At 39.2% G+C, this 25,258-nt stretch overlaps 1 protein-coding gene across 7 annotated transcripts in view; it reads left to right on the forward strand.

Moving 5' to 3' along the window:
• Nucleotides 1-25,258, forward strand: part of LOC124871242 (partitioning defective 3 homolog B-like) — a 318,482-nt gene that overhangs the window by 167,080 nt on the left and 126,144 nt on the right. For all 7 annotated transcript variants that reach the window (XM_047370389.1, XM_047370392.1, XM_047370391.1 and 4 more), the window contains 2 exons: nucleotides 4,512-4,727; nucleotides 8,635-8,863. In XM_047370389.1, the coding sequence (XP_047226345.1) occupies nucleotides 4,512-4,727; nucleotides 8,635-8,863 (445 nt within the window). The remainder of the gene's footprint in view (nucleotides 1-4,511; nucleotides 4,728-8,634; nucleotides 8,864-25,258) is intronic.

The raw sequence follows: 25,258 nt of genomic DNA on the forward strand, positions 1-25,258 counted from the left end.
AAAATAGTTGTGTTCTTTATTAGAGGCCTCAGTGTTTTATTTAGTGCTCCAGAAATTGGGTCTGTTGGTAAGTCTACTGACTTGTAAGCTGAAACCTGCTGATAAACTGCTCCTTGGTGTAATTTTGACTTTGAAAGTAGCCCATTGCTTTTTCTGCCAACAAAGTAGCTTTGGGATCGCTTGGCATTCTTTCTCTCTCTGTTTATGGTTTTCTTTTTTCTTTAAATGTTGTTTGCCGTTCTTTTCTTTCTTTCCTACTTTGTCTTTGCTCTGTTGCCATTCCCATCCTCTCCCTTACCTTGCCAGGATTGCTGTCTCAGTGTTTCTTTATCCATCTCCTCCAACAGTTTTTGTTGTTTCTTATCCCACTTTCTGACCCTACCCACCTCCCCCAAACCATTTTGATATCTTGTCTTTCTTGGCCCTCCTCGCTCTCTCTAAAAGCTGCTTAATACTATCTTCTTGCAGTTGGGCCGCAGTAATTACATTTCTGACACAATTCCTGCTTCTCACAGCAAAAATGTTTGTGAGAAACTGGGGAGAGACTGAGAGTGTATGAGTGAATGGTCAGTGATCGCCCTGTGTGTGTGTTAGGTTGTACAAAATGTGTGATTTATGTTTATTCCTCAATAAATCAACTAAACATCACATAGCGTATGAGGGCAAACCCAATTCTCTGAATTTAGATGCAGAAGTCAGTTCACATGCTGGGAGTTCCTTACTTTACACACAGTTGACCTCAAAATTTGCTGACTGTTTATGAGGACTGAACCTTTTTTTAAAATAAACACATCATACATATTTAATAGCCCTTGAACATTTTCACATTTTGTTACATTACAACCACACACCTCAATGCATTTCATTAAGTGTTTATTTGATTTACCAGAACTAAGTAATGCAAAATTAAGTGGGAAAACAAAAACATGTTTTTTCTTGAAGACCTTTGACAAATGAAGATCTGAAACATTTGCAGTTCATATATTTAGGCTCCTTTACTCTGATACCCTTAAATAAATTGGCACCCTACTGGTACCGATTGCCTTTAGGAGTCACTTAGTTAGACATTTCAGGGAAACTGTGTAGACAACCGCAACTCCAATAGAGTTGGGATGTTGTATAAAACTAGATAATAACAGAATACAATGATTTGCAAATCCAGTTCAACTTATATGCATTTGAATGCACTACAAAGACAAGATATTTAGTGTTCAAACTGATAAACTTAATTGTTTTTTGCAAATATTCACCTATTTTGAATGGGATGCATATCTCAGCATAGTCACATTTTAATTTAATGTTGTTTTAACATTTATACTATCTTTTTGAATAAATTTTTTGATTATTAATCAGTGAAAGGTGCTATAAATAACATTTATTTACTTACATACTTTACAGGATAAATAGAGCTAAGAGGTTATTTTAGAGAGCATTAGTGAATAAACAGCATCATGAAGACCAAGGAACACACCAGACAGATGAGGGGGAAGCTGTTGGTTAGGTTATAATCAATGCAACGTTATAAACAATGTATCACGTTTTGGACATCAATGCAAAGAGTATGCTGGGGGCTCAACCTAAGCTGGAAGGCTGGGCAGAGAGAGCATTCATCATAGGAGTAGCCAAGAGGCCCATGGACTCTGTGGAGGAGCTGCAGAGATTTAAAGGTCAAGTAGGAGAATCTGTGGAATAAAATACTCATTGTTTATTTAACAAGCTGGCCTTTATGGAAGAATGGCAAGAAAACAGCCATTTTTGAAATCTAGTCAAGAGAAGTCCCAGCTACAGTTCAACACAAACTATGTTTAGCAGAACTTTGGTTGTAGCTGCTCTGGTCAGATGAGATCAAAAATGTTACTTTTTGGCCTACATGCAAAATGCTTTGTTTGGCAGAAAGTTTTCTGCCAAACAAAGCACACCAATCAGGACAACCCCATGTTGAAACATGGCAGCGGCATTATCATGATGTGAGGATAACAGGAAAGCTGGGATCTTAAATAAGTGAAACAAATAAGTTGGCTCATGCTGCTTCAGCCACTATTGTTATGAAAGTGTTGTTAGCAACTACGGATATCTTGGCTTGTGGAGTGTAAGATCCCTGATTAGAGCAGAAATAAAGGAAAGAAAAGTAGTCAAATCCTGTGTGAAATGATTCATGGTTTATTTGAGTTGTTCGGGTGTTACTGGCAGCTCTGATTAACTCTATTTTGAGTCTTTTAATCTATGGGATTATCTATTTATACATCACCCACCATTACTTGAATTAAAGCTTTGCTTTTCCACGTAGCTCTTAATTAATACACTCTGCCTCAGGCTGTTAGTGAAAAGCCTAAAGCCAATAAAAAAATCCTGGGTCTAAACACAAGTCAAATGTATTTGACTGTTTGTATTTGACTGATGTTAAAATTATTGAAGTAATTAATCTACACTCATACAACGTCAAATAAGATAAATCATTTGGACCTAATTGCCAACAGGGACCCATATCAGTGCACTGATATTCTCAAAATTATACTAATACTGTTGTTCACAGTGGTGATAACTGGGTTGTTGGGCCACAACTGCAACACTTAATCCAGTTGAAAACCGAGTTCTTTGTTATTTGTTGTGGTTAAATGCAAGTATATTACTTACAGATGGTGGTGAATGTAGATAAACAGCATTTTCCACTGGTACAGATACAGGCATGACAAGACGTTAGTAACCATTATACGATTAGCGCATGGTGAATGAAGCCTAGTGGTAGTGTGATGGCTTTTATAACTTCTAAAAGTATATAAACCTATGAAAATGTGACATTATGGACAAATTAAGTAAAACTTAATTTAGTTCTGGGGTTTATGTATGAGCTGATCCTTGCCAGCAAATACAGTAGGTAAATAAACAGAGTTCATATTATGCTGTCATTGTGTTTTGTAGAAAAATGCAGTTAAAATGCAGATGGTGTATAAAAATAACGGTACAAGTACATCCTCACTGCTTTGTTAAAAATTAAAAACAACCTTAAAAATCTAAAACACTGCATAGGGGTTCTTTACCACAGTTTGAGATTGATGGGACCATTTTTTTTCTATTTGTAAAACACAAAAAGAGCATTTTTCCCATAAATATTACTAAACTATTGACTAGTTCTTTGAACCCAATCAATATCATGTATCATTTTTCCTCATGAGCTGGATGTATCGTTACACCTCAGTATTTATGTATGTTTAAGACCTGATCAGTCTTAGATTAGTTCAAATTAAAATGTGGTGATGAATAAAATCCTGACTTAAAAAAATGCATGGATTTATTTCATAACTGGACGTTTGATGATGCAGAATATCTCTGAATGGCAGGTCAGATGTGTTTATGGATGAAAGCCTCAGACTCTGTGGCCTTTGTCCATCTCGCTGAGAAGCAGGCCTGCATTATGCATGTGCATACTTTTACTGTTTGTTATTACTCTTTGTGTGATTCTAGGTTTGGTTAATGGTTGTTTAAATAGATGTGGAAGTCACATCAGCCATCTCATCTTCTTTGCTCTGAAAGCACACAGACACACACAAGCATCAGTGTGTATAGGGAATCATTAGCTAAAGTGATGCAAGTTTAGCGATCATGAATCAAAGTGGCATCATATCGACAAGGCAGAGCCAGCAAGGAATCCAAAGTGTGTGTGTGTGTGTGTGTGTGAGTGAGGATTACCAGTATTTTGTGCTGGCAGCAGGCCCAGCTTTCCTCTCTTCGTCTTCCATTTTTCTCTGCTCTCCTTCCTGCCACCAGGGTTTTCCCTAGTGATATTCCCTGCAGGAAATTTAATTTGCTCTCCCCGTCGCTCTCTCTGCTGACCATTGTTTCCCTATCTCACATACCGTCAGTGTCTGAGTTGTTTTAGGAGGCACATGTTGACAATCCCATTACCTTATTCTTCTTTGTTAGCTTGAATCCACAAAACGTGGTGGAATATCACAATGAGGATCATAGATAAGCTTCCAGCTCTAATGGTAACAATAAATATTTATCTTGATGAAGAAGAATACAGGTTTATTGTGTTAAATAGTTCTCTTTATATTGAAAAAATGAAGTCCCGCAACATCTCTGGTTGCTCTCCTGTGAATACTTCCAACATGGTTCTGTCGTCGTAAACCTCTTTATCAACCTCTCTGCTTGATCCCTCCCTTACTCCCTTAGTAATATGTCTTGCACTACACTAGAGTTGAGATGATGGATAGAGAGCCAACAACTGTGAAGCCAACCTGAAATCCATCACAACCTCAACAACTGTGAATCTGATCACATCAGACTTTTTTCTTCTCTCTCCTCTCCAGAGTTCAGCCATCTCATGTTCTTTTTGGTCTCCAGTCAGCATCAACATGGGGTTGTAACCCAATCAGAACAAAGTACTGCTAGGTCGTTGTTTGTATGATGAGACCAGAAGAAAGCAAGCAGTTTCCATCTGTCTCCATGCTGTGTGAATTCTTTGTTTTGTAGTAGCAGAACTTTAACAACTTTTTTCTGGTTTCCACCAGCTCCTTCAACTCCTGTTGAACTCGGCCCAACCCTTGGTCTTAAGAAGTCCAGTTCCTTGGAGAGCCTCCAGACGGCCATGTCAGAGGTTAATAAGAAAAACGAACTCCTCCCTTTCCACCGTCCTCGCACAAATATGGTCAGAGGAAGAGGATGCAATGAGAGCTTCAGGGCAGCTATTGATAAATCCTATGACGGCCCGGCAGAAGATGATGATGGTTAGAGATTTTCTTCATTTATGGTTTTTATCACACAAGGTTTTCAATTTCTACAGTCAACATTTACTGGTAGCACTCCCAATTACAGCTCGTTAGTAGCATGTTAACAATAAGGTTATAGTTTGGTTACAAAAATTCAACAATTTGGCAGCGGTATGTAATTACCAAAGTTATTACAGTTGAACTACCTGGTAGTACTAGCGTTAAATACACTGTTATTAGTTTAATGATAGAATAAATTATAGTCAAGGTTTACCATGTAATATGCAACTGCAAACTTATTACCATAAAATTATTCTGTAATACTAGCTTGTAAAAGGATATTAGGGTTAGGGTTAGGCAGCACTACTTTGATTAAAAAAAATGTAATATTTGCCTAAAAATTTGTAATTACAAACAATATTAGTGAAATTACCTGGTAGTAACAGCTTGTAATAAGATGTTAGTCATAGGGTAATTGATAATAATATAAAATAAAGTAAAACCATGTAACGAGATGTTAATAATGGACTAATGGACTAATCGTTTGGTATTTAAATGTAATAATAGGTTATTATGTTACTGTGAAACTTAAGAGTATCCAGTTACCTAGAAGTAACAGCTTGTATTAAGATGTTTATAATGAAGTTACAATTTGGTAAAAAAATTTAATAAATAATAATAATAATAATAAACTATTATGTGCTTCCAGCATTATTACGATGTAATTACCTTGCACCCTAAGAAAATGTTATTAACTGGGTTACAATTTTGATAATATTATGTAACTATTGAAGTTATTACAGTGTCATTGCAAAGAATTAATAGCTTGTAATACACAAATTAATGAAGTAATTTGTTAATAATAATAATATTATAATAATTATATTATTATCATAATAATTATAATAATAATAATAATAATCCTTAATAATAATAATATTACTTGGGTAATATTATGTATTTACCCCAGTCTGACCTATTGCTCTCACTTCCTTGATATAATTAGCACCTTATGGCTGCATCAGCATTAATTTAACATGAGAAATGTACGAATAAAGTGACATGTGCATATTTAGAAAAGAAGGAAGCATTTCTCTCACACTTTGTGAATTATCACATCATATCAAAGCTTACTCGTGATTTCAGTTTTAGCTCTTTAAGGATGATGAAACTTGAACAGGAACTTCTTTTGTATTTATTTGTTTAATTCCACCCATTCTGAGCAGAGTATCGTCTCTCTCCTATTCACTGTGTTTTTAATTGATGGGGTCCAGATTTTACTCTTTTCATTAGATTTTTGTTTGCTAGCTTGGAGCTATCTTCAGGTCTCAACTCATAACAGTAACCTTTAAGTTTGCCAAAAAGAACTTTGGCAAATCACAAGTTATTATTATTTTACAAAGTTAATTATACAGAAGATAATGCAATGCATTTTAAAGAAGTATGTATTTTTACTTCTGTGGCATTAAATCATTTCACTGCTGTCCCTGCTGCTGTTTTTGTACTTTACAGTCAATGCATTGACCTCAAAGCACTTCATACGTTACTATTTCCAAAGTAACAGAGATTTCTATCTTTAAATTTTGCATCTAATCGCTCACATTTATCTCCGTTGCCTTTAAGTGAATTTTTTTACTCAGTGATTGATGCATTCTACGTTTACCTCCACGCGCAAAGCGTTCCTGGATCACATTTTCTCCAACAAAGTGTGACAAGAGTCTTGCAGCAGGCACCTCATGCCTCAAAACATCAACACATATTCAATTCCCAGCTGCATTATTAGCAGCTAACTCTTATCAGTCACCACCCCAGTAATGAGTCGGCCTGTTTCAGATCACTACGCTCACACAGGATAAGAGTAATAGGGCATGTCAACACCACACATGCAGTGGCCACATCTTTCACCGTCTTTCTAACTGTTCTGCACTTTCAGAGTTGCTGATAATTGACACAGTGCACTTCTCTGAAGCACTGCTTATCTTTCATTGTTACTGTTTGCTTCCTTTTAGCCATCATAAATGTTTGATAAACAGTTACATTGTCAGAAAAACCTGCAGAACACTGGTAGGATGTATAATACTTGGAATGGTGTACCTGCTATTGAGTTTGACATCTTATTTTCTCCTGGACAAAAAGGTTTATGTCGTTTGACTTGAAACAGCCAAATGTGTTGTTATGGGTAGCTCTGTGGCATATTTTACTGCATTTAGGGCAGAAAGGCCTCTATGGTTTGTAAAAGACTGATTCTGATTTGAAATCATTTTAAAAAACTTAGATAAATTTGAGCAGCAATTGACAAGATATTATGTTTCCTCCGTTTAATGCAAGTGTGCATCAATTTTCTCTCAAGGACTTGTGTCACTAGAGCTGTACATATCAGCCAGCCAGCCATCAGTATTTTCTAATTTTGTCACTCCTGTTTGATTAGATGAACTATAGGAACTGAGTTTCCAACTCAAGAAAAGCATTATTCCTAAGACACCATGTGTCACCCCATAAATGCTGTTACTCCTACAGTTACTCATCTCACAACAGCATGCAAAGTCACTTGAAGCCAGCAGACACAAAGCATCGCGTTACTGTAAACTCTGTGGTAAGGAGCAGTTAAAATACCAATAAACAATCAGATAGCAGCTGCAGCTCTGATACTTTCACATTCATTTGGCTCAGACCTTTAAAAAAATAGAACGGCTCTGTACCGCAGCTACAGTAATTATTTTAGTTAAAATATGGAGAGTTAAAGCTTGTACAGAGCTGTCGTCAGTGCCCAGTAATATGCACGGCTTATTTAATGTCATCAAATCATATCCAGCATGCTCTTTAATGTGCATGAAGGACAATGTGGGACAGAATAGTAAAAAATGTTTTAAATTGAGTCAAATGGGAAACGTTTATATCATATAATGATTTTACAACATGTTTCAGCAGCTGGTTTAAAAACAATATATTTTTTTACAATGTCTGAATTTAGGTTAAAGTTATGCGATATGACCGTGACCATAGGGCCTTAAAGATGCATTCAACTCGGAAGTCAAGATGAGATTTTAAAAATTTATCAAAAATTTTAAAATCTCAACTTGTTTTCCAACAGTCCTTCTGTTTTCAGGTAGGCTTTAAGTCCTTGTTTCTTAGTCAAACTTTATATAACCAATAAAATATTTTAAAAGATGAAAAAGTTCCTCGTCTTCTATTGATAATTTAATTAATTGGTCATTTAATTACCAGCTAAATCCAAATTTGCCATAAAGTGGAGTCAATACAGACTCAAAATAGCAACATCGGTTTTTCACATTTATATAAAAAGGAAAACTTGCCCAAAAAAAGAACAAAACACTGTTGTATTTTAGATGGATCACATCTGTGGTTGTTAAAATCTTTCTGATCATTCAAGACCTTAATAGGAGGAAAAGTAGAAAAATATGCCTGTGGGTCTCTTGCAAGACAAACACACAAATGACACACACAGTTATGTTCTACTGATAGACGTTCTTTGTAATTAAAGCTGAAGTCAATATCCTCACGAAATTAGATCCCAATTAAAGTATCTAATTTGGGTTTGGTCATCTTTTTCATCTGATAAATAGTCTGTGTTTTAGTTTGCGTTTGTGTGAGGGATCATTATTATGCACAACCAGACCTTCAGCCTGCTGATGAATTAATGAGGTGTTGTAGTTTATTCTTTGTACCTCTTTGGGTTCTTATTTCTTAGAGTTAATTAGTTCGCTGTGAGGTTGATAAATGTCCCGTCAAGATGTGGAGTGGAGAAACTTGAGAACAAATCAGTTTTTCTTTGAATTGTTTATGCTGTGCACCATATTCGTTTTTTTTTTTTTTTGTGGAATCCACTTTTCTGCTGGTTCAGACATTGTTCTTCAATCCACTCATGCCTTTCTCCATCTTCTTCTCCTCCCTTCAAATCGTGCAGATGACGGTTCGGAGGTGAGTTCAGGCCGGGACACGCCTGCTAGTAGTTCCTCCCGCCAGGGACTCGCTGATCAAATGGATGAGAAAAGCAAAAAAGAGAAGAAAAAGAAAGAGAAAACCAAGAAGAAAGAAAAGATCAAGGGGAAGGTGAAAGAGAAGGAGAAGAAGAAAGCAGATGAACCAGAGGAAACAGAAAGGAAGAGCAAGAAAATAGGCTTTGGCCTTCTGAGGTGAGTAACTGGATTTGTTTTATTTGACAGTTTGTTTGCTTTTTTTACAGCCTCAGCTGGATGGAGCGGCACTAAGCCGAACCAATGTGGCCATGCCCCCATTTAAACGTTTTAAAGAGATCTGTGGCTCAGGTGGTAGAGCGGTCAATCACCTATCAAATGGATGATTGATCATTTGCTTTCTCTTTCAACATTTCACTGTACATGTGGGCATGGCACAGATCCTAAGAAGGCCTGGATTAAGTTTCGTTTTTGTTACCATAGATAACTTGGATTTCTGAACTGTAAGTTTTGTTAGTGCTGTTTTGTTCAGAGTTGTTTGACTAGTTAGTTAACTTGATGTTTGGTTTCACTGAATTCAATTCAACTTAGTTTATTTATGTAGCGCCAATTTACTAAACATGTCGTCTCAAGGCACTTTACAAAGTCAACTCAATCGAATCAGACAGATTTTAAGTCAGGTACATACATTCCAATTGATTCTAACTATCAACCAATGCATTTGGATTCAGTTTATTATTCAAAGTTTTTCCATCTAAGGGAACCCAGCAGATTGCATCGAGTCAAATACTTGCAGCATCCACTCCTCCTCAGAATCAGAATCAGCTTTATTGCCAAGTTCGTACTTACAACGAACAAGGAATTTGACTCCGGTACACTTTACTCTCTGGGTTTTTTGTTTTTTGGGTTTTTTTTTGCATCATAAGATATATTCTGCATATATCTTTATGTCCTTAAATACATATATACAATATACACAATAACAAGGTGGAATTGCGACTTCAGTATGAGGTTGTTTGGTACGTTATTAAATGTTCATCAGAAAAACAGCCTGGGGGAAGAAACTGTGTGTCCTGGATGAGCATGTAGCAACAGTCGCTTTGCATTGACTTTGCAGCAATCCCTCATACTGAGCATGCAAGTAGTGACAGTGGAGAGGAAAAACTCCCTTTTAACAGGAAGAAACCTCCAGCAGAACCAGGCTCAGTGTGAGCGGCCATCTGCCACGACCGACTGGAGGTTTGAGAGAACAGAGCAGAGACATAAAAATAACACAGAAGCATTGATCCAGGAGTCCTTTCTAAATGAAAGAAAAGTGGAACGTCAATGGTTATAGCTCCTTTAGAGACTTCATCTAGGAGAGAAAGACAGTTAAGCAGATGATCTCCAAGCCAGTTTTCAAGTCTAGAGTGTGAAAGAGAACATTTAGTTAGTCATAGTAGAAGCTCAACCAGTAGCTATGTCTAGGAAAGAGACAGGGTTAAACACTGGAAGACAGGACCAGGTGTATCATCTGTAGAAGAAGAACATTAAGTTGTTGGCAGCAATAGCTTGGCCGATGTCCCCCTCCAGGAAGGTGTTACAGCTAAACACAGAGCCAGGCCAGAGTCAATTCAATTCAGAAATACTTTTTTAATTCCAAACAGAAAGAGAGGTACAGGGGTTGGACAATAAAACTGAAACACCTGTCATTTTAGTGTGGGAGGTTTCATGGCTAAATTGGACCAGCCTGGTAGCCAGTCTTCATTGATTGCACATTGCACCAGTAAGAGCAGAGTGTGAAGGTTCAATTAGCAGGGTAAGAGCACAGTTTTGCTCAAAATATTAAAATGCTCACAACATTATGGGTGACATACCAGAGTTCAAAAAAGGACAAATTGTTGGTGCACGTCTTGCTGGCGCATCTGTGACCAAGACAGCAAGTCTTTGTGATGTATCAAGAGCCATGATATCCAGGGTAATGTTAGCATACCACCAAGAAGGACGAACCACATCCAACAGGATTAACTGTGGACACAAGAGGAAGCTGTCTGAAAGGGATGTTCGGGTGCTAACCCGGATTGTATCCAAAAAACATAAAACCACGGCTGCCCAAATCACGGCAGAATTAAATGTGCACCTCAACTCTCCTGTTTCCACCAGAACTGTCCGTCGGGAGCTCCACAGGGTCAATATACACGGCCGGGCTGCTATAGCCAAACCTTTGGTCAGTCATGCCAATGCCAAACGTCGGTTTCAATGGTGCAAGGAGCGTAAATCTTGGGCTGTGGACAATGTGAAACATGTATTGTTCTCTGATGAGTCCACCTTTACTGTTTTCCCCACATCCGGGAGAGTTACGGTGTGGAGAAGTCCCAAAGAATCGTACCACCCAGACTGTTGCATGCCCAGAGTGAAGCATGGGGGTGGATCAATGATGGTTTGGGCTGCATATGATGGCATTCCCTTGGCCCAATACTTGTGCTAGATGGACGCATCACTGCCAAGGACTACCGAACCATTCTTGAGGACCACGTGCATCCAATGGTTCAAACATTGTATCCTGAAGGCGGTGCCGTGTATCAGGATGACAATGCACCAATACACACAGCAAGACTGGTGAAAGATTGGTTTGATGAACATGAAAGTGAAGTTGAACATCTCCCATGGCCTGCACAGTCACCAGATCTAAATATTATTGAGCCACTTTGGGGTGTTTTGGAGGAGCGATTCAGGAAACGTTTTCCTCCACCAGTATCACGTAGTGACCTGGCCACTATCCTGCAAGAAGAATGGCTTAAAATCCCTCTGACCACTGTGCAGGACTTGTATATGTCATTCCCAAGACGAACTCACTCTGTATTGGCCGCAAAAGGAGGCCCTACAACATACTAATAAATTATTGTGGTCTAAAACCAGGTGTTTCAGTTTCATTGTCCAATCCCTGTAGCTTCTGCTGGGATGAGAAAAAACAGAGAGAGAACAAAAAGTTAAAAGCAGAAATAATAACAAATAACCCAAAATTGGATGGTTGGTCTGTGTGGTGTTAGCTACTTTTACAATACTTTTAAGAAATCATTTTAGTCGATGTTATGTCTTAATGGACTGGTTTCAGACCTCTGCATTTGAAAACAGAAGCAGAAAATAGCTTTACTGGGACTTTATTTGTTTTAAAATATATTATGGGGTTTATTTTGGCACAACTTCTATTGTGATGCGAACTGTATCATTCGTCATTAAGGATGAATGAACAAACATGTACAAAACATTTAAATTCTACAGTATGAAAATATGTTCAATCTAAACTTCCTAACCTAAAGCTTATGGTCCAGCTGAAAATGTAAATTCATTAAGTGAGGATGTTATTGATTCTAAGCTGATCATTAATTGTTAAAGTATATGTAGTCGGAGTCAAGATAACACTACTTAGCAGCTTCTGGTACAACTGCTGCCCTGACTGCCTCGGTGTGGTTGCATCAGAGCCTCATGCAATGGCAAATGCGAAGGAAACACGCCCTGACGCTCCTTTTTAAAATGTTCACTGCTCTGAGTTTTGTTTAATGTAAAGGGCACTTCAGCAGAGTATTTGTATTTACAGGTCTGCATGTCAGATTTGTCCTCACTGAAGCAAGCTGACTCCAACTGACAGCAAATCTATTCTTAATGTGAAAATCGTATCCACTATGTCTGTCACTGAAAACTATGTGCACAGTTTTCTGTGTGCAGCTTGTGCCTCACACTAAAGACAAGACAATACTTAAATGCAGAGGTCTTTTTTCCTTGTCAAGCTTATCTTTTGCTCCCAGGTATAATAGGCAAACTACTCTTAGTGGTGGCCCAGTTTCCTTAAGAGGTGGTGAAAATTATCTGCAGGAGCTATTTTCTGTTATTAACTAACAGTATCTTGCAGTGTGAATGCAGCCTTCATAGAAACACAGCAGGAATGGAGCAAAGTGTTTCAATGAACAGTTTGTGCTTTCAACTTTAAAAACTACCACGTAACAGATTTCTGTTTCTTTTCTTCACAGTGCTTGTTTTTGAAGTGGGTTTTCACATGACCATTACATAGATAAGGATCTTAAGAAAAACACTTGCATGCAATTTAATACTCAAAATATAGCTGTGGCCTTTCAAAACAGGCTTTCAGAAGCAATCCGTTTGAACCAGAACACAGAAAAACACTTCCAAATCTCAAAGTCCCTTTTAATCACAGTGATTACATCTCAAAATTGCATGTTATTTAAAGTGAAATATTAGACAATTTGACTAATGTGAACACATTTTGTTTAATTGAATAAGTTTCTTGCTCTTTCTGTAAATGTCTCTGCTTTTTTCTTTTTTCTTACAATTTCTTATAATCTGTCTCTCATTCATATACTGTGCCTTAAAAACTCTGAAAGCGTATGGCTCCAGTGCATACCGACCGAAACATGGACATCCACCTAAACTGACAGGTTACGCAAGGAGAGCACTGATTGGTCAGAGACACCCAAGATGTGCTTGGCAACTCTGGATGAGCTGCAGAGACGCATAGCTTAGGTGGGGAAATTTGTTGAGAGGACACGTGTTAGCTGTATCCTCCGTATATCTGGTCTCTGTGGAAAAGTGGCAAGAGGAAATCCATAAAAAGTCCTGTTTACAGTTTATCAAATGTTTTTCAGCTATGATTTTTGCGCAACTCCCCCCAGCTTGCAGTGCAAGTCACATAATACTGATCGACAGCATAAAATCTTTCTTTTCTTTCTGTGAATGTCATTGGAAAGATTGAAAAACACAAAGTTTTGCAGCAGATGTAAAATAACCCTCAGGAGTTAGGTTCAGTCTGAGAATCCTAGCATGATTCTTTAAAAATACCTTCATTGTGACCTCAGTTTTATACTACTGATTGGGACATCCATGATACATGGATAGATGTTTGTTTTGATGTTTTGAGATTCTCTACTGTATAATGTTGTAAGAGGTCAGATCTTAATCCCAAAATAACTGACGGAGATGAAAGTAAACTGCAGAACTAAAAGTATTCATGGTAAATGTTACAGCAAATGTGACTATTTATTTAATTCAGTCCTTTTCATTGGTGGCAAACAAGAAATTTGCGCTCAATCAAGCTTAAAATTTGTGAACAACCCTGAAAACCTTTTAAAATAAAAGGATTCTTTGTTGTGGCCTGAGATACTTCTTGTGTGATTTGTTCACTACTAATGTATGAATTGGTGGCAAAATATATATATTCTTTGTAGATTATATACTCTAGGATGCCCATTATTTCTCCACCTTCCATTTCTTTCCTTCGCTTTAATCTAGCTGTATTCGTTCACTCCCATCTTTTAAAGTTTACCATCCAGAGATCAGGTAAAGGCAGTACCACCGACCACTCTTCCCAGCGTACTGCACAAATGACGACATTTCCAGTTTAATTTATCCAAGACTTTCCATATTTGAATATAAACCTCCATCCTTTCTTCAAACTACCGGTTTTCCTTTCACACACAGCAACAAGCACTGTAAGAAACCACATCATCCAGTGATATTTTTAGACCTTTCCACTACACCTCATCACTGATCACCATAAGGATGTCTTGATAAGGACCTACTGATAGTCTCAACCTTTCAATCCTCTTCTCTCCTCCAGTCATATTTCTGTATCATACCTCCCCCCTCTGTCTATCACCCACCTCTCATCATCTTTGCATCATTCCAGTTTTTCCTCTCCATCTGCTGCCTTCAGCTCCTGCTCCTATTTCTGCATTTGATTGCAAGTAATGGTGGTAGACTGAGAAAGCAAATTGGACCTATTCAGTACAGTCCAATCCAAGTTGAGCTGCTGATTTGTCATATTCATCTGAGGGCACCTTTGATCGGCCTAATGGTCTGGAGAGGAGGCAATATGGATTACTCAACCTTACTCCATTGTGTTTGGTTTTATTGGAATACATACTAAAACTTGTGATTGGATGGTTCACTCAAAGATCTCTTTGCTAACTTTTGCTTTATATTTCCATTGATGACATATGTTTCTTTTTGTTTGCAGCAGCACTGGTTTTCGGTTGTTTTTTACTTACAATTTCTTCTATTTTCTGCTTTTTGTCACGCATGATTAAACAAATGTTAATATCAGACAAGGAGAACATGAATAAAAACAAAAATCAGTTTTCAAATACACTACTTACATGAAGTTAGGGATTTTTGACTTTTGGGTGAAATTTATGGAAAACGTAAAAAGCTCATGCTACAGTGATAATATATCATGAAAGTAGAGCATTTAACTAGAGGCATGCAGTGGTCATTTCCTCATCTCAGTTCATTGAAACAAAAGCCACAACAAAACATTTCAATTTCTCAATAACGTTATATGTGCCCTTGAGCATTAAGTACAGCTTGACAACAGTGTCTCATTCTGTTCACAAGTTGACTTATTGTCTGCTGAGGCATTGCATCCTGCTCTTCTTGAAGGGCGGCCCTCAGGTTATTGAGGTTCTGAGGTACAGAGTTACAGAAAGGCCTGTGTTGTTAATGTAGGGGCACAATGACTGGATTCGTGATGTCATTCAGGTAGTATGGGTTTGTCACTGTACCATTAAAAAGTGTAGGGCAGTTCTGTATTGACTATGAACCATTTAGGTTCATCCTGAAATTTCACCCAGAAGCCAAAAATCCCTAACTTCTTGTGAGTAATGTAGTTAGCAGTTAGTATAAAGGGAAAAAAGCTATTCAAAGTACTTTGGCCTGGTGTCAGTTGAACCTGTCTTACAACATGAAGAAGACTAACACATTTGTAAAAACAGGTCATGCCCCAATTTAAAGGAATTCAAGTACAGATGACGAACAAAATGATTGCGATCTAACAGTCTGAAAAGGGTTACAAAGCCATTTCTTAGGCCTATCTGACTTTTGCCAAAATATTCCTTGATGATCCTCAAACTGATTTTTTGGAAAATATTCTGTAGACTGGAGAAACTGAAGTGGAACTTTGTAGAAAGTGTGCATCCAGTTAAATTTGGCAAAAGTATTACATCATATTAGAAAAACAACATACTGATCAAACAGAGTGTTGGTAGTGTTATGGTTTTGGGCTGCTTCAGGACCTGGACAACTTGCCTAAATTCAGCTCTGTACCAGCAAATACTGAAGAAGAGAATCCATCCATCAGTTTGTGACCTTAAGCTCAAGCAGAGTTTATTTATGCAGCAGAACAATGATCCAAAGCACACCAGAACGTTCATCTTTGAATGGCTCCAAAAAAAAGGTTTTTGGGGTGGCCTAGTCAAAGTACGAACTTATTAAGATGTTATACCATGACCTCAAACAGACTGTTCATCCTCGACGGTCCTGTAACATGGCTGAAATAAAATAATTCTGCAAGGTTGGACAACTGAAACATCTAAGCGTGACAAAAAAGCAAAACCTAAACAATCTTTAAGTGGATGAATGAATTTTCACATCACTTTATATCATTTTTGCAACTCTAATTTTTAACCGAACCATGAAAGTCAAGCTCAAAATGTTTGTTTGAAATGCCCTTTAATGTGGACAGCTGGCTGTGTCATCTGAACTGCCGCCACCTGCCAATCAGATATGCCCATCATCTGTGTGTGTGTTGGTGCGTGTGCGGGCACCATGGTAACCATGCCACCATGATGAATATTTATACGATGATTAAACGTGATTGGTCACACAGTCAGATGGTTGTTATATAGTTTGCTCATGTAATGGGAGGTTTGTTTTTGCTCTCTCCAAGCTGTGCTACAGTTATGCGACCCTTTTCCCATTCTTTTCTTTTCCCATTCTTCTTAAATAGATTTTATAATTGTATTTACTTTAATTTGATATCTTACATTCATTAATAGCTTGTGTTTGACTGGTTGTGAAAATATTAATGAAGAAGAGAATCTTCTGTATAAAATAAAATGTGGACATCTCCCTGCGTAGACTTGGAAAGGACAAGGTCTGGCCGAAATGAGAAACGGGTGGCCGCCTCTCCTGCCAGGGCAGGGTGTTGTCACATTGTATAGCAAACACGTGTGCACGCTGCTCTTTTTCAGCTTTAAAATACTGTAAATTTATGATGAATCTATGATAATGAATGCCTGGTTTCCTGCTGGCATATAATCAAGCAATGCCACACTTACAGCTCACTCTGTCACTCCTTTTTTTTGCGTGTTCATTTTTGTATGTTTTTGTGCCACTGAAAACCCCAGCATAATTACGAATTCAGCCACCAACCAAAAGAGCCTTTGAGCCTTGAGTCTGCTCTCTTTCTTTACCTCTCATTGGTGACTCTAATTACACTCTCGCTCACATTGTACCATTTATTTTTGCTTCCAGCTTCTCACCCACTATTTTTACTCTCTCCTACCAGTCCTAATGCTGCACCTCTGTTAGACTTAAAGTGCTTCATCGTTAGGACTATTAGCCCATCACCACGGTGGGGCCCATTAGGACTGACTAGCTCCATTGTGGGCTGTGTAATGGTTGAGCTTCATGTGAGGCCTATTAGCCCAAGTCTGTACATACTGTATGTGTCTGTGTTTTTAATGTGTGTGTGGTGGATAGATGAAAAGGATGATGGTAGAAAATGGCCTTTCGTTGATGGTTCAGCACCCATCATTTGATGGATATTTTGTGATTGGTAATCCTCTATCTTTGTTTGAACTAAGATGTATTTTGGTGTTTGAGTGCAGCATTATTTAGCTGTTAAAGGTACAAAAGTGACATGGCTAAATGTAAATGGTTGTTTTAGCACTGGGAAAAAAATTAAACCTTAATGAAGAGGGAATGAGTATTTTTTTTCCTGAATAATGGCCTAATAAAAGAAAAAAATAGACAAAGGGGATTCTTTGTTGCCTTAATTTTAAATCCAATAAAACAATGTACTAATTGTAAATTAAAAAAATGTACTATTTGCACTGAAGACGTGCTGTTGGATAAATTGTGTAAAGAAACCTAAAATGTAAATGTCCTTTATATTGCAGTTTGGATAGATTTAGAAGTTAGCTGATCTGGATAAGTAGAGAAAATCCAGTGTGGATACATTTAGGAAACCCTGGATTTGGGTTATAGGTCTGAATATGAACAGAAACATCTGGAATTTTATTTAAATCTAGAAAAGTCTGGATTTATTTTTAAGCTTCTGGGTCGAGATGATATTGGAAAAATCTGGTCTTGGATCATAGTTTTGAATAAGTGTGGAAAAAACTTCAATTTAATGTAAATAGTTTCCATGTCTGAATAAGGACAGAAAAAGTGTTGTGTTTTTCTGCGAGTATTAAAAAGGCTGGAACTTGATTTAGGCATTTTGCAGTTCTTCATAAATATTCACGAAGAAAAGAGAACATAGGACTTTTTTTTGTTTGTCCAACTGTCTACTGTTTGTATTTTATCAGGTTAATTACTGAAAAACCACAGATGAACTCACACTCAAACACTTGCTACCTGTTGATAAACAGATAATATAGAGTTAACTATGTGATCATTGGTGGGTAGAGTAGTCAAAAAATAACTCAAGTAAAAAGCTATTTGTTAAAATTGTGACTTAAACAATGAGTACTTGAATAGAACTGATTTAACCTGATTTAATTTGTGAAAATGATGTAATTGTACAGACAAAACATTAAATTATGTAAAGGTTCTGATACTCATAATAATAATAAAATCTAAAACTAGTCAAAATAAATCATCATCATTACAAAATAACATAAGAGCAGATAGACATACATTTACAAATCCAGCTTTCCATAACATAAAACATTTGAAACCAATACTTGCAGTAGGTAATGTACTGTATACATGTTAGAACAGTGCAGAGTACTTCCAGTGACAATATCTACTGGTAACTGTATCTTCATTTGACCTCCAAATGGCACAGCAGAATCTACAGATAGAAAATAACATTAAAACAATGAGTGTTACAAACCAGACGTCTGACCAGATACATGTGTCTATGTCTGGTTCATTTTTGGTAAAATGTGTTTGGTTGAGTTGACGGAAATTGTAAGTAAGAGTAGCAATACATCAAAATAATGTTACTCAAGTAGAAGTAAAAAGTATGGTGCAGTAAAACTACTCCTAGAAGTAGATTTTTCTTTTCAAAAAGTTACTCAAGTAAATGTTATTGGTTACTACCCACCATTAAGAAAACAGATGATAATTTCCAAAGCTTGTAACCATCCTGCTCTCTATTTGTTCATCTTCCAAATCATCCATTTACAGGTCCTTCTCAAAATATTAGCATATTGTGATAAAGTTCATTATTTTCCATAATGTCATGATGAAAATTTAACATTCATATATTTTAGATTCATTGCACACTAACTGAAATATTTCAGGTCTTTTATTGTCTTAATACGGATGATTGTGGCATACAGCTCATGAAAACCAAAAATTCCTATCTCACAAAATTAGCATATTTAATCCGACCAATAAAAGAAAAGTGTTTTTAATACAAAAAACATCAACCTTCAAATAATCATGTACAGTTATGCCCTCAATACTTGGTCGGGAATCCTTTTGCAGAAATGACTGCTTCAATGCGGCGTGGCATGGAGGCAATCAGCCTGTGGCACTGCTGAGGTCTTATGGAGGCCCAGGATGCTTCGATAGCGGCCTTTAGCTCATCCAGAGTGTTGGGTCTTGAGTCTCTCAACGTTCTCTTCACAATATCCCACTGATTCTCTATGGGGTTCAGGTCAGGAGAGTTGGCAGGCCAATTGAGCACAGTGATACCATGGTCAGTAAACCATTTACCAGTGGTTTTGGCACTGTGAGCAGGTGCCAGGTCTGACTGAAAAATGAAATCTTCATCTCCATAAAGCTTTTCAGCAGATGGAAGCATGAAGTGCTCCAAAATCTCCTGATAGCTAGCTGCATTGACCCTGCCCTTGATAAAACACAGTGGACCAACACCAGCAGCTGACACGGCACCCCAGACCATCACTGACTGTGGGTACTTGACACTGGACTTCTGGCATTTTGGCATTTCCTTCTCCCCAGTCTTCCTCCAGACTCTGGCACCTTGATTTCCGAATGACATGCAGAATTTGCTTTCATCCGAAAAAAGTACTTTGGACCACTGAGCAACAGTCCAGTGCTGCTTCTCTGTAGCCCAGGTCAGGCGCTTCTGCTGCTGTTTCTGGTTCAAAAGTGGCTTAACCTGGGGAATGCGGCACCTGTAGCCCATTTCCTGCACACGCCTGTGCACGGTGGCTCTGGATGTTTCTACTCCAGACTCAGTCCACTGCTTCCGCAGGTCCCCCAAGGTCTGGAATCGGCCCTTCTCCACAATCTTCCTCAGGGTCCGGTCACCTCTTCTTGTTGTGCAGCGTTTTCTGCCACACTTTTTCCTTCCCATAGACTTCCCACTGAGGTGCCTTGATACAGCACTCTGGGAACAGCCTATTCGTTCAGAAATTTCTTTCTGTGTCTTACCCTCTTGCTTGAGGGTGTCAATAGTGGCCTTCTGGACAGCAGTCTGGTCGGCAGTCTTACCCATGATTGGGGTTTTGAGTGATGAACCAGGCTGGGAGTTTTAAAGGCCTCAGGAATCTTTTGCAGGTGTTTAGAGTTAACACGTTGATTCAGATAATTAGGTTCATAGCTCATTTAGAGACCCTTTTAAAGATATGCTAATTTTGTGAGATAGGAATTTTGGGTTTTCATGAGCTGTATGCCAAAATCATCCGTATTAAGACAATAAAAGACCTGAAATATTTCAGTTAGTGTGCAATGTATCTAAAATATATGAATGTTAAATTTTCATCATGACATTATGGAAAATAATGAACTTTATCACAATATGCTAATATTTTGAGAAGGACCTGTATTATCCTTCTTTACACTCTGTTTATTCAGGTTCTGACCACTGTTGAAATATCTGCTTTGAATTTCTGGTGAATTTCCATGTTTTATATTTTAAAAATTGGCCAAAAAGTTAACTGAGATCTCTCAAAATCCTCTCTCTTCAAAATATGTATAAAAGAGAAGCATCTGCTTCCTCTGACCCACCGTTGCCTGTTGTTTCCTAATAATGACAGAGCACACGTTTGAAACAGAGGAAGGACTCTGCCAATCAAACACGGTGACAGGAAGTCATTGGGATGTCGCTAACTGATGTCGCGCCTGCCAATCATCTGCGTTTGTGTGTATGGGTGTGCGCACATGTGCTCTTCAGCGCAGCTCGCCTGTCAGTCACGCGTTCCCTCGGGATCCATTTGCCAATGATAGCAACGCAGGGCGTGTCTAAGGAGCAGTATGAGGGAGGGAGAGAAGGGCACAAGGGTAAAAAGAATGGTTGAAGGGAGAGTCACAGATGTTCACGTTAATTTCCTTGTTAGTGAGTTTTCTCTTCATCGAATAGTCAAAGAAGCACATTTGTCAGTCTTCTGAGTATTAGCTATTCATATCTATTTGCATGTGATTGTTTACATTTTAAGTTAATTCAAGTTAATTATAGAAAGGTTTTACTGTTTAAAGTAGACCTGTTTGCTGTTTATTTAGATTTCCATTGTGAGTTTACTGTAGGCTACATTTAGATCCTTGGTTAAGAAAGCGATTTTGTTTTGGCCTATAAAACACCTACAGCTGCTGAAGTTTGGACTGCAGGGTACCATAAAATATACATCATTAATATTTAGATTATTTCATCCTAATAAACTTTACAAAAGAAAAAGAACAAGGGTGTAACCATTGTTATACATTAAGTTATTGGGATAAATAAAAACTGAATGCAATGATTTGCAAATCCTGTTCAACCTCTATGCAACTGAATACGCTACAAAGAAAAACGTATTTAATGTTCAAACTGATAAACTTCTTTTTTTGTTGCAAATATTTAGCCATTTCAATTCGATTAATGCAGCACGTTCCAAAAAAGCAGGGACAGGGACAACAAAAGACAGGGAAAGTTGAGTTTACCACTTTGTGAACAACTGTGTGAGCAAATAGTCCAACAGATTAAGAGCGTTTCTCAACTTACAGTTGTAGGGAATTTAGGAATTTCATCATCTACACTCCACAATATTATCAATAGTTTCAAAGAGTCTTGAGAAATCTATGCACGCAGCAAGGCCAAAAGCAAACAGTGACTTTCAATCCCTCTGGAGGCACTGCATTAAAAACCGACATCATTCTGTGATGAATATTACCACGTGGGCTGAGGATCACTTCAGAAAACAATTGTCAGTTACCACAGTTTGTCGCTACATTTACAAGGGCAAGTTAAAACATGTCTATGCAAAGTGAAAGCCATATATCAACAACACCCAGAAATGCCGCCGGCTTCTTTGGGTCCGAACTCATCTGTGATGGACTGACGCAAAGTGGAAAGTGAGCTTTGGTCTGATGAGTTCACATTTCAAATTGTTTTTGGAAATCATGGACGTCTGTCCACTGGGCCATAGAAGAGAACGACTATCTGGATTCTTATCAGCGTACAATTCAAAGGCCAGCATCTATGATGGTATGGGGGTGTATTTGTGCCTAGTGGTGCCTTTATGGCCCTGGCTGGCCGTGATCTGGTCCCAACAAAAATTCACGTGGGCTTGACCCGATTGTGCTGAGAGGCTGTGACGGATCTCTGTCTCTCCCCTTCTGGCGCTCTCGGTGTCTGGAGACAGACAGAGTCACAAACAAAACGTTTGTTGTTGTCTTGAAACCTGACAGCATCCGCAAAGACACGTGCAGCGTGATATACTTAAATGCGCAATGAAATCGGAAGCGCAGAAAACACCCCTGTCCAGTTGCTTCAATGAATGTGCAATACTGGACGTTTCCGCGCAAAGTTGTCAAATTCTGGCAAGAGTTGATGCCAATATGTTTCTATAACACCTGTAGTGTTAGTATCTCACTAAAACTGCAAATAACTGCGTTCATTATTAGTCTGTCATCCATGCGTGATCCAAAAGCAGCTGGCATTTGTTACAACACAGCGCACCGATGGCAGGTCGCTATGTGGAGATGAAAAGAACAGCAACGACCTTCTCTGTTCGTGTGAACATCTTAAATAAAAGAAAAAAAAATAATCAGGACCTCTTGTCAGGGTCATTGTTTCGTTTTTTGAATGCAACGCCAGTCAGGAACGGCCGTCACATAATCTCTCCAGACACCAGGACGCACGAAACCGTTTTTAATGAATGAAGAACTTCTATTTCTTTCTTTTATTAAACACAATTGGTTAATATAAAAAAAAGGAAAAAATTGTTGTTTTGTCAGCAGAAGTTCTGCAAAAACTGTTCAACAACATAACGACAAAACGGAAGACAATGTTTCATTTTATGTTTTAATTTTCTTTATTTTAATAAGAAAATATGACATCTGACAAATTAGATTTACAATGAAAACACCCCTCTTTATCACTATTCTACCGGTTCGTGTATCAATGTAGGCCTAATGATTGTTCTTAATAAATTGTTGTTGGGATTATTTGTGATATAATAATAGCCTGTAACATGAACATATTTGGTATTTCCCGGGCTATATTGGATCTCAGTTCAGTGACGTGCGGTACAAATATATGAACCCAATATAGAAACTGATATTTAATTGTTTTTAACTCAGTTAAAACTGTTGGTTTAAAAGCTTTTAATTATGCTTTAATACTGTTCAACAATATGAAAGCAAGAAGAACTAAATATTTCATATAAGGTCAAATTTCGTTCGTTCGTTCGTTCGTCGTCTTCCGCTTATCCAGGACTGGGTCGCGGGGGCAGCAGACTCAGCAGAGACGCCCAGACGTCCCTCTCTCCAGACACCTCCTCCAGTTCCTTCAGGGGGAGCCCAAGGCGTTCCCAGGCCAGCCGAGAGACATAGTCCCTCCAGCGTGTCCTGGGCCGTCCCCTGGGCCTCCTCCCGGTGGCACGTGCCTGGAACACCTCCCGAGGAAGGCGTCCAGGAGGCATCCGGTATAGATGCCCGAGCCACCTCAACTGGCTCCTCTCGATGTGGAGGAGCAGCGGCTCTACTCCGAGCCCCTCCCGGATGGCCGAGCTCCTCACCCTATCTCTAAGGGAGTGCCTGGCCACCCTACGGAGGAAACCCATTTCAGCCGCTTGTATCCGTGATCTCGTTCTTTCGGTCATGACCCAAAGTTCATGGCCATAGGTGAGGGTAGGAACGTAGACCGACCAGTAAATTGAGAGCTTTGCTTTTCGGCTCAGCTCTCTCTTCACCACAACGGACCGGCACAGCGCCCCCATTACTGTGGCAGCCACACCGATCCGTCTGTCGATCTCCCGCTCCATTCTTCCCTCACTCGTGAACAAGACCCCGAGATACTTAAACTCCTCCACTTGAGGCAGGAACTCCCCTCCAACCTGAAGAGGACAAGCCACCCTTTTCCGGTCGAGTACCATGGCCTCGGACTTGGAGGAGCTGATCCTCATCCCAGCCGCTTCACACTCGGCTGCGGACCGCCACAGCGCATGCTGTAGGTCTTGGCTAGAGGGGGCCAGCAGGACCACGTCATCCGCAAAAAGAAGAGACGAAATCCACTGGTCCCCAAACCAGACCCCCTCCGGTCCTTGGCTGCGTCTAGAAATCCTGTCCATAAAAGTTATGAACAGGACCGGCGACAAAGGGCAGCCCTGCCGGAGTCCAACATGCACCGGGAACAGGTCCGACTTAGTGCCGGCAATGCGGACCAAATTCCTGCTCCGCTTGTACAGGGACCGGATGGCCCCTAATAAAGGGCCCCCGATTCCATACTCATGGAGCACCCCCCACAGGGCATCACGAGGGACACAGTCGAATGCCTTCTCCAGGTCCACAAAACACATGTGAACCGGTTGGGCAAACTCCCATGAACCCTCGAGCACCCTGTAGAGGGTATAGAGCTGGTCAAGTGTTCCACGGCTGGGACGAAAACCACAAATTTGATTATCTAAAATTATTCTTTATTTTCCGCTGCTCCTGTGGCTCCTGGATGGGTTGCAGGAGGAACTGTGACCCGATCCAGAGGCTGCAGGTTCAGCAGAACTGGAGCAAAACCACAAAGGAGCATCTTCGGCCTTGGACTGTGAGGGAAGTCGTCCACTCCTGACGGTGGATCCTCCTGTGGACTCAGTGAGAACCACAGCTGGCCTGACGCTGTGTAGCGAACAGATGCCCTCTGCTCTGGCCGCTTGAAGCACGCAGGATGTTGTTGTGCTGCGTCATTATGATCCAGCTGCTGATGTTTTTCCTTCTGTTATGTTCTGCTCCTGCATTTCTGGACTGTTACAGTTTGTTAAGCTGTGTCATCACTGTTAACAGCAGCAGGTTTGTCATGTCAGCCTCCGCTCTGATTTATCCTCCCTGTTCATTTGCGCAGGGCGCCTCTTACTGTGTATTTACGCACTCGAAGCCTTTACGCTTCTCTCTTACTAATCTGGGGTTACATAACCCCAGATTCTATGAGAATAGGCACAGCCCTTTAAGGTCTGGGGTTTACTGGTTCCTAAAGGCTGAAGAAAAAACGTCTTCTTTGGGAACCGCTTGTCCGGTCTCATCATTTATACTGAGACCGGGATGAGCCCCACTCAGCAGGTAACTGCGGTCACGCCAGCCGACGCCAGCTCTCTCTTAAAGATTAGCTTCGCGCATACAAGGTGCATTACGGTTATTGAGCAGAAATGAAAACAGAAAAGTAACCTTCAGAACATTTAT

Source organism: Girardinichthys multiradiatus, chromosome 7 (assembly GCF_021462225.1).
Source record: "Girardinichthys multiradiatus isolate DD_20200921_A chromosome 7, DD_fGirMul_XY1, whole genome shotgun sequence".
In the NCBI taxonomy this organism is placed as follows: domain Eukaryota; kingdom Metazoa; phylum Chordata; class Actinopteri; order Cyprinodontiformes; family Goodeidae; genus Girardinichthys; species Girardinichthys multiradiatus.